Source organism: Brienomyrus brachyistius, chromosome 12, assembly GCF_023856365.1.
Source record: "Brienomyrus brachyistius isolate T26 chromosome 12, BBRACH_0.4, whole genome shotgun sequence".
In the NCBI taxonomy this organism is placed as follows: Eukaryota; Metazoa; Chordata; class Actinopteri; order Osteoglossiformes; family Mormyridae; genus Brienomyrus; species Brienomyrus brachyistius.
Genome location: NC_064544.1, coordinates 9,978,821 through 9,994,436, shown reverse-complemented (window position 1 = coordinate 9,994,436; position 15,616 = coordinate 9,978,821). Strand labels below are relative to the sequence as shown.

General features: G+C 44.0%; 2 protein-coding genes across 4 annotated transcripts; one reads left to right on the top strand and one right to left on the bottom strand.

Moving 5' to 3' along the window:
* Positions 1–1,799: 1,799 nt before the first annotated feature.
* LOC125705147 (alkaline ceramidase 2) lies at positions 1,800–9,886 on the bottom strand. 3 transcript variants are annotated; one of them, XM_048971531.1, is made up of 6 exons: positions 9,436–9,886; positions 8,664–8,778; positions 7,117–7,258; positions 6,030–6,167; positions 3,139–3,276; positions 1,800–2,930 (listed from the first exon to the last, which is right to left on the bottom strand). In XM_048971531.1, the coding sequence occupies exons 1-6, from the start codon at positions 9,541–9,543 to the stop codon at positions 2,744–2,746; spliced, it is 828 nt and encodes a 275-aa protein (XP_048827488.1). In that variant the 5' UTR covers positions 9,544–9,886; the 3' UTR covers positions 1,800–2,743. The 3 variants fall into 3 exon arrangements, with proteins under 3 accessions (XP_048827488.1, XP_048827489.1, XP_048827490.1); XM_048971532.1 differs by lacking the exon at positions 9,436–9,886 and adding an exon at positions 9,015–9,422; XM_048971533.1 differs by lacking the exon at positions 9,436–9,886 and adding an exon at positions 8,909–9,001.
* Positions 9,887–10,889: 1,003 nt separating this feature from the next.
* Positions 10,890–15,332, top strand: LOC125704461 (40S ribosomal protein S6). The gene is made up of 6 exons (XM_048970024.1): positions 10,890–11,018; positions 11,721–11,852; positions 12,038–12,248; positions 13,211–13,357; positions 13,949–14,106; positions 15,195–15,332. The coding sequence occupies exons 1-6, from the start codon at positions 11,013–11,015 to the stop codon at positions 15,288–15,290; spliced, it is 750 nt and encodes a 249-aa protein (XP_048825981.1). The 5' UTR covers positions 10,890–11,012; the 3' UTR covers positions 15,291–15,332.
* The last annotated feature ends 284 nt before the right edge of the window (positions 15,333–15,616 follow it).

Sequence of the window (15,616 nt, the reverse complement as noted above, 5' to 3'; positions counted from 1 at the left end):
GTGAACACAATCACAATGAAACCTGGGAGGCTTCAAGACTGGATGACAGGCCTTCAAAAGCTAAGGCAACCAGAATGAAGATACAGAATCAGGTTGGACAACAAAGGAAATTATTATTAATAATTAATACGGTCATAGTTCATGCATAACTCCTTTAATTTCTACGTGGCTCACAGTCCTTCACGTGTGTAAATACTGAGAGCAGGACGGACCGTAAGCTTTGTCCGGACTGAGCCGAGTAGAAATGTACCGCTACTGCAAAGCTGACGCAAGATGCTGAAAGTGTCTGTCCGCTGACCTATAAGGGACATTCACAGGATGGAGTAGTACGTGCTTCACCATAATGACTGCAACAGTCATTCAGAGAAAAATGACTAATGGGGTTTTGCACACAAAACACATTGTTTGTGGGTGGTGTCATGAGTCAATTTTGCTTTGTTACTTAATGACCTCTGATCATAATTACATGAATACCCTCCTAGTGTAGTCATTTCCTAGTCACTGTAAAGCCTTTGAACTCCGGCCCCACCTATTACATTCATACTTGTCAGGTTATCGACACAAACAAGCTTTACCGTATGTCATTTCGTACTTGGTTCAGGTAGTTCAATAACATTATGAAAGTGCGCCCTCTAATGACCTGGAAGTTCACCGGTCACGCTGCATGGGATGCATCCTGCTAGCTGGAGATGGCAAGAGACCGATCCAGGTTCAGGACGCACATTCAGACAGTTGGTGGCATCATCAGGCCCTGCCACAGACCCACCATGGAGCCGAAGTTTTATGAAACTCCGTAGAAGTTAATGGTTTAAAGCTAAGGTTTGTATCAAGTTTAGCGTTATTCTGTGTGTTTTGGTTACAGACAAGGTGCCTCAGTGGAAACCTCTTCAATTAAATGTCCTTTATAGTAACAACTATATTATGAAGCTGCCGTTAAAGAGATCTGATGTGCCGGAACATTGTATGGCATGAAGTGCACTCAAGGTCATTAAGGTTTAACTTCATAGCCTCGGTGAATGATATGCATTTGCAGCCCTTTTCCAGTGCATTTGTGTAACTTAGTATTTTGCCCCTTTTCTGCTGCTCCAGCACATGACTAGTCTGCGGTAAAGGAATCCATGAACCAGAGCAGTTACGCAAAGGGAAAGCAAAGTGCATCCTCCAGTACAGCATTTCCCAATCCGGCCCTCAGGTTCCCCCAGACGGTCTGTGTTTTTGTTCCTTCTCAGCTCCCTGCCAGATCTTTCCACATTTTGGTACAACTTTTGAGCAAAAACAATCATTCTTTATGCACCCTGACTCGAACCTGTATTTCCTGCAGCAGATGATTCACTGTGACTGATGTCAGAAATGAGGTCACGTTTGTTTGTACCTGTGTGTGATATGGCTCTGTGCCAGCTTCTTCCTCACAGAAGTGTTTGATGTTGTGAAGGTCATAAATATCACCTTCCAAGACAGATCAACAGCTGTATTTATACAGTGCTTTAAAGAAAATGCCATAAAAAACATTAAATGAACCAGGAGGGACAAACATGAAGGTATAACCTTTGTGTAATATTGGATTTGTTTATTGAATAAAGACAAATGTTAACATTTCGTGAAATGGTTTGCCCTTCAATTATAAATCCTTATTAATATCATTAAAAAGGATTAAAAAATATTTTGTGCAAAATAGCTTACCCTCAACCTAATTGTGAACCCACCAACTTATGTCCTAGACAGTTCACCACGTTAAAAAAAAAAAAAAAAGTTTCACCCCAAGGCCAAACAATCTGGTTAAAGAACCACCGGTGACCATGAAATGTGCACCTGGTTTATTAGCTTACTGTAGTTTAGCAGAGTCCATCTGCCAGACGCTACTGTACATCAACAAGTCGCAGATACTAGGATTTCTGACAACGCAGAGAGTACCTCAAAGCAAATGGTCAAGACATTCGTAAGAACTTTATAAATCTCAGCGGGTTCTCTTCACGCGCTAAAGTGAAGATGCTAATGGCATCTTAGTCCAAACATCCAAGTTGAACACAGACTGAAAGAGCAGCAGAGGAGAAACGAAAAAAAAAAACCAAACTTTAAAGCAAACTCAATTCAGTCCACTGAATGTTACCGAAGCCCGAAAAGCAGATCCGTCACAGGAATGAAACACATAGCGTACAGTTACACGGTCTGAGGGCTACGTCGTTTGTATCGTTTCACCCGTCAGTCAGATACAGACATGAGGGATGCTCGTGTCGAGCACAGAAATCAACCTCAAAATTCCAGTATCAACGTTAAAGCCAAATACAAAAAGTTTAATAATGTGCAAAAAAAAGGCAAATTAGAAAAGTTTTACTCCTTTGAAGTCTTTTAGAGTTAACACCTTTACAGTGTTAAACTGAAATGAGGCCTTGTGAGAGGCCACAAGCACCCAAGGAAATGGTCAGAAGCAGCTCGATTTATGAATGGCTTGGAGGCGCCAATGACATGTTACCATACGCTGGAGAGGTTGACATCTCCGAGAACAGAACCGCTGACTTCCACCATTCCAAGAAAGGTGGTGGAAAAACAAAGGATCGGCAGTCCAGGAAGTCCTTTCTCCTCCAGCAAGTTTGTCCTGCAAAGATCGGTTTGGTTCACCTGCATATCTGTACTATTCTCCTCCTCCCCAGTGACCACAGCAGGCACGTAACGTGTCGCTTGCAGGAAGTCCGTCTTGCATGAGAATGCGCGGCTCTTCACGGTCCTCGGCGGTCCACGCGGGGGCCTACGTGATCTTGACGCAGGACTTCTTGGGGACGCACAGCAAGGTGACGTAGGGCACGCCGATGAAGGCCCACTTCTCACTGGGCCAGAACAGGATGACGGGGCCCTGCTCAGGCGCCTCAGCCGCAGCGTCGAAGTAGGCGAAGCACACACAGCCCAGGTAGGACGCCAGGCAGATCAGAATGTGCCTGCGAGAAGCCGGAGGGGAAGTTGGCAGGTCGGTGACCACCTCTTACAGCCAGCTACAGTGTCCTCAGACACAGCTTTTAGACCGAGTTAGAAGTACAGCATCATGCTAACATCAGGAGGTATACAAATTACTTCACTGATTAATAACAAAGTGCATACACCCGATAAGGCCAAAACGCCCTCCAAAGGGAGTCTGCCTACTCTTACCATGCACAATGCAGGTATGGGAAGTTGACAGACGACCACATCTCACAGAAAATCCTGTCACTGAGCCAGCAGAGGAGGGCCAGGGTCCACCACAGGCCAGAGAGGAGACCCAGCTTGAACACACGGAGATTCTCACACCTGGGAGCGTAGACATGCAGACTCTGTTTGCGTTCGAGCGGCAAACATTTTCCAAATGTGGGTGAACTTTATTGCATTCAAGTTATATAGAGTTTCACCATAAAAGCTCTCAAAAGAGTTCACCAAATGACTCAAATCTGCAACCATTAATAGCAACAGAAATTGCTCGTTAAAGAAAATGGAAAAGCTAAAAATGTATCATGGTGACATGAGTAATGTGTGTGATTTGGTTAAACTGGCCAAAAAAAAAAATAATTTACCTCTCCAGAATTTTTTCCTCTGAGCATTTGAGAATAATGCAAGTCACAAATCAATTTATTTGGTCAATGCTGCCTGCCCCCAATTTGAAGATATACAAAAAAAAAAAAAAAAAAAGAGGCTGAATAAGGACACGACCATCTCCACTCACAGCCACCCCATGCAACCCAAGTCTCTTGCTTTTAAAAAGTTAATAGACAGAACATGAAGCCGACAGCAAGTGTCTCAGAACAGAATCCGGCTGCCCACGGGCTGCATGTTCACTGCGATGACAAATGCCATGTCACAGTAAGGGGGGAGGGGGCTATACAGCAGGTCATTTGGTGACACAGCCCACAGATGGCAGAGGCTCATTCGAAGCCATAAAAACCAGCCCTGTCTTTGCTACCGGCACCAACAACGGGACACGTTGTCCCTGCCATGTAAACACTCCAGACAAGGAACTGTGGGAGGTTCGGCCACACACACACACACACACACACACCAAAAGATGCTGATGAGAAAAACAAACAGCCTGATGACACTGAGGGATGCCTTTGAGAACATTCCGGGACACCACAGAGACACCATTTTAACAAGAGAACCAAGCAGGTCACTTTCTATGTGGGAGCGTAAAACCAAACTGTCGATACATATTCATATTTAGCAGAAACTGACGCGGTTTTATTTTACGGTGGAGGCAATATTCTGCCATAAGGCTGCCATCATGCATCCAACCCTCCACGCCGCCGTAAGTCAGTTATGCGGAGTTGCGAATTCAGTCCTACCACCTTGGAGGTCAATGACCTAAGAGAGCAGCACCATCCTTAACATTCCCATTGGCCTGGAGGAAAATAAAAAACTTGGGCTCAGGAACACGACGACCTTACGAGGGCACAGAGCACTCGGGGAAAGGGGAGTAGTATTAAAACACAGATATACAGACACACAAAAATACGAACTGGGGCTTCTGTCCAAGAGAAACCAGCAGCAGACAAAGACAGAGAGGCAGAAAAGAAAGCCGATTTAGTCGTGATGTGATAACACCTTGACATCTGAGACTCTAGGTGCCAGAAATTACCAACAGAGCTTTCAGCTGCTTCAGTTTCGGCTGGATATTAACATGCGCTCTATTGGTCTTTCGCAGATCATATACTTTGTGTGCTGGCCAATCACAAACAGTCTCCCATTAACTGCGGTGGTTTCAACTGTCGTGAGCTGGATCCCTGTTCCTGGATTATGTTTAGCTTGGGCAACCCCAGGTGCAAGGACAGAGGAGAGATAATCTAACCCTTGCCGAATTCCAAACTGGCTCATCCGGAATGCCGATCCAGGCCGTCACTCAGTGGATATTCATCAGAGAATACAAAGAGCAAGAGCTGGGGAGGGCACCTTATAGTAAAAATGTTGGCTGTTTGTGCTGTAGAAAGCCGAACGTGTTCATTCAGCATGACCCTGGTAGATTCTTACACCCCCACAGGAAGTGCATCCGCAGCAAACAGACACACAGCTGTGGGACAACCAGTGGGAGAAGACTGGGCGGGGGGGGGGGGGGTGAACCCCCACCTTCTGAAAGCCAAAGCTAAATTCGAGGGGGGAGAGGGTAGGGAAAAAGTCCAGAGGAAGAGGAAACCCTTTAAAAGTTGGGCCTCCGTTGGCAGGAAATGGGGGCATTGAACTTCTAGTCTAAAATGCACAGGATAAGAAAAGCCCCCCCCCCAAAAATGTGCGTCAATGAAGAGGTAACTGGAGTAACATGGAGTCACATGACACCTCAACAAGATGGTAGTCCTGTCTTACGGCAGCTACAGGACACTGTCCCTTCTGCTATTGTGTACAAAAACTCGCTGCCACCACAACAAACCAGACATCTCCAAAGGAATCTTATCAAAATCACCGGGCAACAGTCCCTGGCACAATGAAAGCTGACTTTTACAATAACCCTTAGTGACGCCAACCTTTCTGTGAGGGGGAAAAGGAAATTCCTCAGATAGCTAAGATGGAAATACTTCCGAGACTGTCAGAACTCATTATCAAACCCTTTCAAGGCTGAAAGGAAATCCTAAACTTTATAGCAGTCATTTAAAAGGTCTGATCGTTTCATGAGATGGTTCCTCTCTGCTTTGTTAAACACATTAAACACTTGAAAACAAACTCTGGATGCAAAGCCAGAGACCGCTGAGATCTTGTTAAGAAACAAGCTTTACTTTCACATTTGCCTTGCAGCTCAACTCAGACCATTCTCCGAAATCCTTAAAACAAAAAACAGTCTTAAAAAAGGTTTAACTGTGTTTAAAGTGATTGTGACTACAGTACTATGTAACTGCAATTCTTTTTAAATACAATAGATACCCCAATCCCCAATAAATATATTTTTAAAAAATGGTGCAGTCAAAACATTTATTACTGGAAATACGGTGATCACTTTCAAACATTCTGCTGACCAAACTTTGAATGTAGGCCCGGCTTCTGGCAGTTAAGTGGACTACACTTCCCAGAATTCTGCGGACACTCACCTTCTGAGTTCTGTGATGAGCAAAGCAGTGCAGGGAATCCCCAGGGTCATCAGCGACAAGGAGTTAATGGCAGGTTTGATGAAGGCCAGGCCTGTGGTGATCCCCGAGAGGATGGCAACCACCACCTTGAACCTTGACCTGCAGTGATTGCAAAACAATCCAGTCACAGGCAATGCATTGAATGGGACAGACCACAGAATCATTGCAGCCATTACCTTTAGGAGGACAGAGAATATGACAGCGGGGCATCACATCATTTATATTTATTTATTTAGCAGATGCTTTTGTCCGCTGTGACAAATCAGGGACAGAGTGTTTCTACAGCTACTGAAACTTCAGAGCCACGCAGACAAAATCCCTATAATTCCCCAATCCACTGAAACACACACCTGAAATTTGGGGGGGGGGGGTTGGTTCTATATATTAAAAACCTTGACAATAAGGAAGTAAAAGAGCAGAATATCCATGGAATTGAAACAGCCCAACAATAGGATCACAAAACTAGTAGTCCAACCTCTTAAAACCTTTACTTAGACCCTACTGCAAATTGGAGAATTTTTGCTCTGTGAAATTATCTTATAGTTTCATCTTATAGTGACTTTTAGAAACAGTTCCAACTGTTTCTAAACTGGATGTGTTTCTTGAATGATTTAACTGACACGCTAACTTCTGTAAAGAAAACAGTCGGCTTGTAAACACATTGTTAATACTTAATATATGCCACTCATTAAACACTGCTAAACAATTTAGTGTTTTACATTAAATATTAATCGCTAACAAAAGAGCAGAAGAATGCCTGTCAGAGATGCAAACCTTCCAGTGCACTGGCTGATCGTGACCAGATATATGTGACGGGTTGTTAATAAGCGCGCTGGGAGGCTAATTCACGCCCGTGACTTGGAAACCTGACGTGGGCCTGCATGTAACAGGTCTGTAGTTCCGGGGCTTAAATGGGACGAGGTCACACTTTAAAAGACTGCTACTAGGAACCTTCTAAGCTCAGCAAGAGCACCAAAGCCTTTTCCCTGTGTGCCGCTGTATGTGTGTGTGTGTGTGTACACTGCCTGGGTTCTCTCAATGTCCTTGCCTGTCTCGCCGGAAGACCTTGGGTAAGTATCTCTTGGGGAACCACATGCCAATGGCACACATCAGGACCCACAGAATGGCCAGCTCGTCCAGCATCTGGCCCAGGAAGCTGAGGGTGGCATGGAAGTATGTGGAGCCAATACCTGAGTCAGAAGGGGGAACAGAGCTGCATGAGACCCCAAAATAGACACTGCATCATTCTGGATTAATAACACATAACAAGGTCAAAGGCACCACAACAGCCCTGAGAACTAATTTAGATTGCAGGGCTCAGTCTAGTCTTGTGGTAGCAACACAACAGAGTTATTAACTGACTGGAAAGCATGAGCATTAAGGTATGATAAAAGAGCGAACTCAAATTTATCTGACTGGGCACTGCTAGGGTCTCAGAGCGCAAAGCAATAAACAAGAAAACCGTCATTAAACCCATGGTTTTGTAAATGCGTGTCATTCTGGGGCCAGAGTTTATTGTGTTGAATGCAGGAACCACTTAGAAGGCCATAGAAATTGTCATAAAATCATTTCTAGAAGCTATGGCCAGATGCACACAAATTCAGGGGACCTTTAATAACCGATAGCACGTGCATTCCAGGCTGTCTGGAAGGTGCCAAGATTGAGCAGGTGCTATCCACGCAACATCCAGATGTTATAACAGCATTTTCAGGAAGATCCACCACATCACAGTGCTGCAGATTCAACATTAATGCAAAGTCAGTTTTTCCAGAAACCTGAAACGACCCTGGTCACATACTACAAAACACTGAGAACATTAATTAATATTCACACAAAATGCGATGATTAAATCACTGTACTTGATTCCACCTCAAAGGACAAGCTTAGCGATTTTAATTTCATTAAATGTTTGAACTGATATAAAACGATGCAAATAGCCCTCTGATTCTGAACATGATCTGTGAAACTGACTTCTGCGTTTACATAGGATTGCTGATTGCTGCACTTTCCACTTCCTTTATTTTTGTTAAATGTAGTATTTGTACTGATGCAAAGAGCCAAGATTACATAGTGAGCAGGGTTGCATGACAGTGAGATCTGAGACCATAATTAGACATCCTGATTGTTCTAATCGGGCGGAAAGGCGCATTTTAAAATTAAATCATTTATGTCAACAATGATTGCAACTGACAGTGATAAGGACAAGTACAAATAAATGTATGCTGTTCAATCGAATTACATGTCAGGCTTCAACAGTACAAGCCTTAACATGTTTGCGGAGGTCAGTCAATTGCCAGATAGCCTAATCACAAACTGTTTGGGCGGCGCGCAAACTGAAGGACTTCAAGTGACACCCGTTGATGCAATTAATAACAACCAAGGACTTGGTTCTTCGGCACGCTCGTTAGAAGTCTTTTCTGTTTATTCAACTCTTGCGTTACCGTCTTAAACACTCTTTTGCCACCCGCACCAATAAAACTAAACGAAAAATAAACCGCAATATTTTTATGAATATTGGTTACAACTACAGCCATATGATGGTCACGTTTCTGCAATAATAATAGTAATAATAATAATAAAAAAAAAAACACTTACCAACCACAACCAGCAGCGTCCATATTAGATAAATCCCACTGTTGAAATGTGTGGCGTACTGACGAAATAAGCACATTAAAATAGGTGGCAAAATAAAAAACAGTACGTTGCTTATCTGAAATGAAAAAAAGAGAAAAATTAACGATTGGCACGGCTTGAACAACAAGCCAACTTATGTCACACATTTTCACAAATAAATTCTTAAATACTAAATAGATTCACATCCTGCAGCAGGTTACACATACTTATAAAACAATGGCAAGGACGGTTTATGCACGCAAGTTTCTGGTTTTAGTCATATGGTATCTCATTAATGCGATCGAACATCACAAATGCAAGAATGGATCCCACCATCTGATCTGAAGAAGTTCACTTCCGCGGATGCACAATTAACTTACTGCTTGGCGTGCAACAACTTTCCTACAGGTTGCTTTTAGGGTTTATATTCACCACGTGTCCGGTCTACGGAACTCCGTGTAGCGACACGCTGCCCGTTACCGACCAGTTACTCTCTAGATACAACTAAATAAAAAGGTAATCGTCTCTGCTCCTTCATACACTTTTTGGATTGACTCTGACATTTACTACTCTCATTTGGTTTAGGAACATTCGGATAAACAACAAAGTGACATCTACGCTACAGTGTCGGGAAACTAATGAATTAATTTCAGCCCATTCTTTAAAAGTGTTAAACCCACAGAAACACATTCGTATACAATTGCGGCTGGACCCGAGACGTAAATCACAAAAGGCAAGTGTAAAATATACTAACCGTGTTGTAAAACTCCGCAATTCCAGGATAAATTAGGTAATTGCCTTCACACCAGTCAACCTCGGAGCTGCCAGCCTTCAGCTGATTCCAAAACACAAGATCGCTCATGTTTTTTTGTGTAGTTCTTAAAGCTGAGGACTTCAGTGAAGAAGATTACCAACTGGTGGTGGTAAAGACGATCCGATAAAAGGATGTCAGGTCTCTTGACGTAAACATTCAGCAGCTACTCCGGACCAACGCTTTGATTGTAGCTATATGTTTGTTATACCTGGATTTTAAGAGCATTCGTATAGCATTCAGAAAGCCCGTAATGTCAGTAAATTACACGACTACTGCGACTCGACAGCTCCGCTCATTACACACTCAAAGCACAGCCTACGGCACCAACTACACAAGCTACCGAGCCGCGCATGCGCACCTCCCTATAACAGGCAGCTGAAGTATTCACAACTTGTCCTGTTGCACAACTTATTTATATGCACGATGACGGCATGTGTTATTGTGATCACGTGGGATTTCTTTGCGTTTAGACAAAGGAGGCTGAAAAGCACTGTAATGGGCTTGTTTGTCGGATATTGCTGAATGTACATTTTAAACGTAGTAATAATATCCATTATTGAACACTGAGTCATTCTAGGGCTGGTACTGTTAAATATGACACACTGTTAGTATTGTTCTAAAAACTACAGATACCTATTGTCTAATATGGTTTTAGGAGTTGTTTAAATCATATACTGTGAATATTAACAATAGAAGCATTGCCATTTCCACAAATTATGGACCATCGTACTGCAACAATATAGTACTTTTAAAATATGTCCCTGCCTGAATACAAATATGATGTGAAGTTTAAGAAATATCTAATTCACAAAACACTGAATGCACTTAATTAAATTTATGCCTAATTACTCATTTCTTTGCCTGCATCAGTCTGGTATGCGGATGACCATTTCTACAAACAATGAATATTAAGAAAAAGGATGTTTTGCCGGAAAGTTAATTGCCGCGCTCCAGTGCATTATTCCTGTTGCCTCGACGTTTTAGGAAAACAATAGGGATGTTTCATATCGTTTCCTTACCCCTATTTGTGCTTTTACAAAAATGTTATGTTAAAAAAAACGCAGGAAACTACGTATCCTCCACGAAGTTTTCTGTCACGCTTCGGTGAAAATGCTCACGCAGAGCGCGTTCATAATTCAGTAACACTTTAAATACATGACGTTCATTCACCATTAAAAATTAAAGACTGAACAAACATCTATGTCTATATCTATATCTATGTGAATATCTATGTCTATATGTAATACATTTTAGACAGAGCGTTACTTCAGTACACAGTAAATTAGTTAAATCAGGTAATCCATTAACTGTGACTTTACAAGTAAATTAATTTACCGCAAACAGAAGTGCGTTTAAACACACGCACAAAAGCGTGCGTTATAGGTTATTACACCCCCTCCCCCGAAAAAAAACAACACCAAATATCGCGATAGCTGTTGGTGGCTAAGTGAGCTCGAGGGCCGGAAGTTCGCTCTTTTTCTGTGGCGGACAGTAGATGTGTGTGAATATCACACAAAATGAAGGTAGGGCCTTCTTACGTGTACATTTAGTACTGGACATTTGCGTTTACGGTCGCGATTTTCGTATAATGTCAAAATATACAGTTTTGACAACATGGTCGCTTAGGTATTATGTTTGTTGCGAAGTGTACAAACGGGGATGGATGTTGATTGCTCTCCACCGGCGAATAAGTCGGATGTTAAAAATGGCTGCCTCCTGTAAGTAGGGCTGTACACTCACGTTGTGAGCTCCAGATGACTTCTAAAAGTAATTACACCCGCCCTTCTTATTATTAAGATTAAATATTCCACATTTGTGAGTCAGAGGATTGTCCCATATTCTGCTACTTATTTTACAAAGTGATCTAATACGCATAGTTCAATCCCCATTCCATTCTGTATACCCGTTTTCTATGAGGGCCCGTGTACATTTTCTGCCTTAAGGTTTTCTTCCCATCTGTGGAAGCCTTTTGCAACAGCTGTGACGTATTAAATTTAACAGCGATGCTTTATTTTAGTCTTGACCTACTTACTACTGAGTTTTAATAATCGTATCGACCCATCTTTCCCCTGCGTGTTTGTCATTTATAAAGGTAGCCTGTGTTGTCCGTCAGCGTGCCTCACGCAAGTTCTAGGGCTAGTTATTTCATCATTTGATTGACGTTGTGCCTGTCGGAATACAAGGCGTTTCTTTAACAGAACGTCTGTCTCTCTGTCTTGTGCCAGCTGAACATCTCATTCCCGGCCACCGGCTGCCAGAAGTTGATAGAAGTGGACGATGACCGCAAGCTGCGCATCTTCTATGAGAAGCGCATGGCCGCAGAGGTGGCTGCTGACCCACTGGGCGAGGAGTGGAAGGTGAGTTTGCCTTGCTGGACATTCGGCTGGTACCTTGAGAGAACGGACCTCAACACCCACAATAGTAAAAGGCTCCAGACAAATTCTTTAAGATCTAAAAGAGTGAATAACAGATCTGGCAGAATGGTTGTAAAGTGCTTTGTCTGTGTCTTTTCCTAACACGGTCTTTGCCCTGTGGCTCTAAGGGCTACGTGGTTCGCATCAGTGGCGGGAATGACAAGCAGGGCTTCCCCATGAAGCAGGGTGTGCTGACACACGGCCGAGTGCGTCTGCTGCTCAGCAAGGGCCACTCGTGCTACCGGCCCCGCCGCACCGGCGAGCGCAAGCGCAAGTCCGTGCGCGGCTGCATCGTCGATGCCAATCTCAGCGTGCTGAACTTGGTCATTATCAAGAAAGGTGCGTATCCTGGGTTCTGATGTTCTAGAGCTGTATTTTTTTTTTTTTACAGCCTGGTTCTCGGGGATCCCTGGACTCTCCACGTTATTGTTCCCTCCCAGCTCCTAGTCAATCAAGAACACCAAATATCTGATGCAGGTGTGTTGGGAGCTGAGAGGGAGACTGTCTGGGGGTCTCCAAGGATTGGGTTGAGAAACTTTGGACTGGAGCTGTGGTTCTCAATCCTCTTCCTGGTACACCATCCCCCCCCCCCCCCCCCCGCCGGAATGTTTTTATTCCAACCCTACTTTAATCAGCCTTAGTTCTGGCCTTTAATAGACTAATAATGAATTTGGCAGGTTGATAGCAGTGTGGGTTGGAATGAAAACATTGACGCCAAGAGCAGGATTGGAAACTGCTGGTAGAGGGAACCAATCTTTGAGATCTTTTTCAATATGCTGTCGCTTAAATTTCACCAAAATGCTTCCCTGTATCATTCTTAAAGCTTCAAAAGCCGCCTTTTTAAACCACTTTTCAGTTTGTATTGATGTCGATGTTCATACAAACCTTTAAAAATGCATATATGTTATATTTTATATACGATCTGTTGTATGCACTGGCCCTGCTGGCGCTCTGTAATGGTTCCTGAACCAACTTCCGGTGAGGGGCTCGGTGGGCTAAGCCTCTGTGCCCGATCGGAAGGTTGCCTGCTTGAATCTCGGCAGAATAGTTGCAGGTCTGTGGGCCCTTGAGCCCTTGAGCAAGGCCCTTAATCCCCAGAGGTGCTGCATGCTGGGTGACCCTGCACTGTGACCCCTAAGCTTGCTTTCACCTGCCTGTGTGTCTCATGGAGAGCAACATGGGGTAGTCCGAGAGAAGCATCTTAGTACACCTGTATTCATACTGGTGCTAAAGGGGAAATAAAGGATCATTTCGCTTATCTCTTCATGGTACGATGTAAAGGCCATGTGTGCACGTTCCAGGCGAGAAGGACATCCCTGGGCTTACTGACCGCACCGTGCCCCGCCGCCTGGGCCCCAAGAGGGCCAGCAAAATCCGCAAGCTCTTCAACCTGTCCAAGGAGGACGACGTGAGGAAGTACGTGGTGAGGAGGCCCCTCGCCAAGGAAGGTGTGTGTTTAGACGTCACGCGTGCAGGTCTCCTGGATGCTAAACTCGGGGTGGACTTAAGCTGAATGACGAACAGTGAATGGAACAGTGGAGCTGATGTTCAGGCTTTCTGCTGCCGCCGAGTGTCTGCAGTGGATGACATTCGCAGTTTTGGTTATTTCGGAGTTGGCCATGAACAATTAAACATCTTTTGGACAAGGCATAAGCCAAAAATATGTAAACGGTGGCGAAAATGATTTGAATCGCGTAAAATCGTATATGTGTTTAATATTTGGTAGTGTGTGTTTATGCTGAATCTTTCTCAGCATCACTTGCATTTTATCGGTATCTAGGATAGTTAATAATCCTGCTTTTCTCGCAGTAACTTTTAAACTGGGAGGTGCCGTTAATTTTTTTAATAGTTGACATTTACAAATGTTCACATTTGCGGGGATCTACCAGCCATTACAATTAGTTCGCAGAGGCAAGGTCTCCTGTACAGGATTGGAGGCCGAGCCGAAAGGTCTGGGACATCCAGAAATTGATTCTGTCTTAAAGTGGCTATATTGTTAGTACTCTATTGACCATGCGCTTGTCTGCTCTCATCCCCAGGTAAGAAACCCAGGACCAAGGCCCCCAAAATCCAGCGCCTGGTGACGCCCCGCGTGCTGCAGCACAAGCGCCAGCGCATCGCCCTGAAGAGGAAGCGCACGCTGAAGAACAAGGAGGAGGCCGCCGAATACGCCAAGCTGCTGGCCAAGAGGACGAAGGTGGGGTCTGCAACAGCAGCTGCATTTTCATTGATGTTTTTCCATAAGCGAATGCTGAACTGCATGTATACATTCACGGGGCATGGTGTGCATCTGGAGGTTCAGAGTGTGTCTGTGTGTGTCCAGAAGGTTGCTAGTTTGAATCCTGCAGTCAGCGGAGTTATCGCGTCATTGTTGAGCCTTTGGCCAGGACCCTTAATCCCAAAACTTGCTCAGTGTTACCAAAACAAAGGCTGACTTTGCACTCTGATCCCAAACTTCATTTTCATAGGAAAGCAAGAGGGATGTGTGTACCAAAGAATCTGTGTACCTGTACTTGTAGAAGTGGCCGTCTCATCGTTGATTGGTTTTGCGCATTGAGCTGAATGGGAATGTCGTGAGCTTCCAAAGGATTTGGTGCAACCAGTTTCTACTTTTATAAAGGCTTTAAAAGTGGAAGAAGCTGCTGGATTAAATTTTTCGCTGTTTTGCTTTTCAGTTGGCTATGAAGGCTGGGAGTGTGGGCATGTTTATTGAGTGTCTGAATGGCTCTCAGCTCATTGTTTCGTACCGAATTTTCCACCAGGGAAGCCTGAGGTTTGCCCAGTGCCCACAGCTGTTAGAAATGAGACAATACTGTAATGAAGCTGAAGTGGTGGTGAACTGGAATGTTCCCTAATGCTTGAATAACACCATGTGACCTTATGGATGGAGGGGTAGTACAGAACATCCTTGCATTTGATGTGATATGCATGTACCAGCCTTCAGTGCTTACCTCTGGAAGATTCCTGGTACTGTGGGACTCTGAGAGGGTCTCCCAGCCACAGGACACCTGGCTGGCATCACTGTGTAGCGGGACAGAACGTGTAGGTGTATAGGACCTGCTAGTGTATTTTTCTGTGGAATATATTCATGGTCATGGTCTGTATCTTCATTCTGGTGTGAAAGTTCCAGTATTGGAGTTCTAGTCCATTCATCATGTTGATGGTTATTCAGAGCTAGTTGAGTTGATTCTGAGATAGTCATTGATTCTGTTAAAGGTATGAGATGCCTGTGTGTAAATGCTGTGTCATGACAGTTCCGCGCTAACGCACACATCCATCCTGCAGGAAGCCAAGGAGAAGCGTCAGGAACAGATTGCCAAGAGACGCCGCCTGTCCTCTCTCAGGGCGTCCACATCGAAGTCCGAGTCCAGCCAGAAGTAAAGTTGACTATGATGGAGAACGATTAAAAGGTGTTTGCAGAAATGCGCGCTGTGTTGGTGGTTTATTGGGAGTACTGGGATCCTGTCTTCAGTTTGGCAAATGGATGGCATTTGATTAGCTGTAGTGAGTATGGAGAATCTCACTGGAACGCTAATTTATGAATTCCCTCTTCTTGAACAAATGAAGCGTAAATATTTCTGCACATTTCAAAAACTTGGGTGTGTTTTCAACGTCAGCTGAAATACTGCATATTACAGTACAAATCTGTAATTATTCAGACTGCAGACTAGATCCCACCAGCTCCACCCAGATTATCTGCTTGAAAT

What these genes read in the sequence shown, in the direction of transcription:
- LOC125705147 (XM_048971531.1), bottom strand. Translation starts at nt 9,543, where the DNA reads ATGAGCGATCTTGTGTTTTGGAATCAGCTGAAGGCTGGCAGCTCCGAG. An exon ending in GACGCTGCTGGTTGTGGTTG is followed by an intron (nt 7,259 to 8,663) that starts GTAAGTGTTTTT and finishes CTTCTGACTCAG; the next exon opens with GTATTGGCTCCACATACTTC. An exon ending in CCATACCTGCATTGTGCATG is followed by an intron (nt 2,931 to 3,138) that starts GTAAGAGTAGGC and finishes GGCTTCTCGCAG; the next exon opens with GCACATTCTGATCTGCCTGG.
- LOC125704461 (XM_048970024.1), top strand. An exon ending in CACTGGGCGAGGAGTGGAAG is followed by an intron (nt 11,853 to 12,037) that starts GTGAGTTTGCCT and finishes TGTGGCTCTAAG; the next exon opens with GGCTACGTGGTTCGCATCAG. An exon ending in GAGGCCCCTCGCCAAGGAAG is followed by an intron (nt 13,358 to 13,948) that starts GTGTGTGTTTAG and finishes TCTCATCCCCAG; the next exon opens with GTAAGAAACCCAGGACCAAG.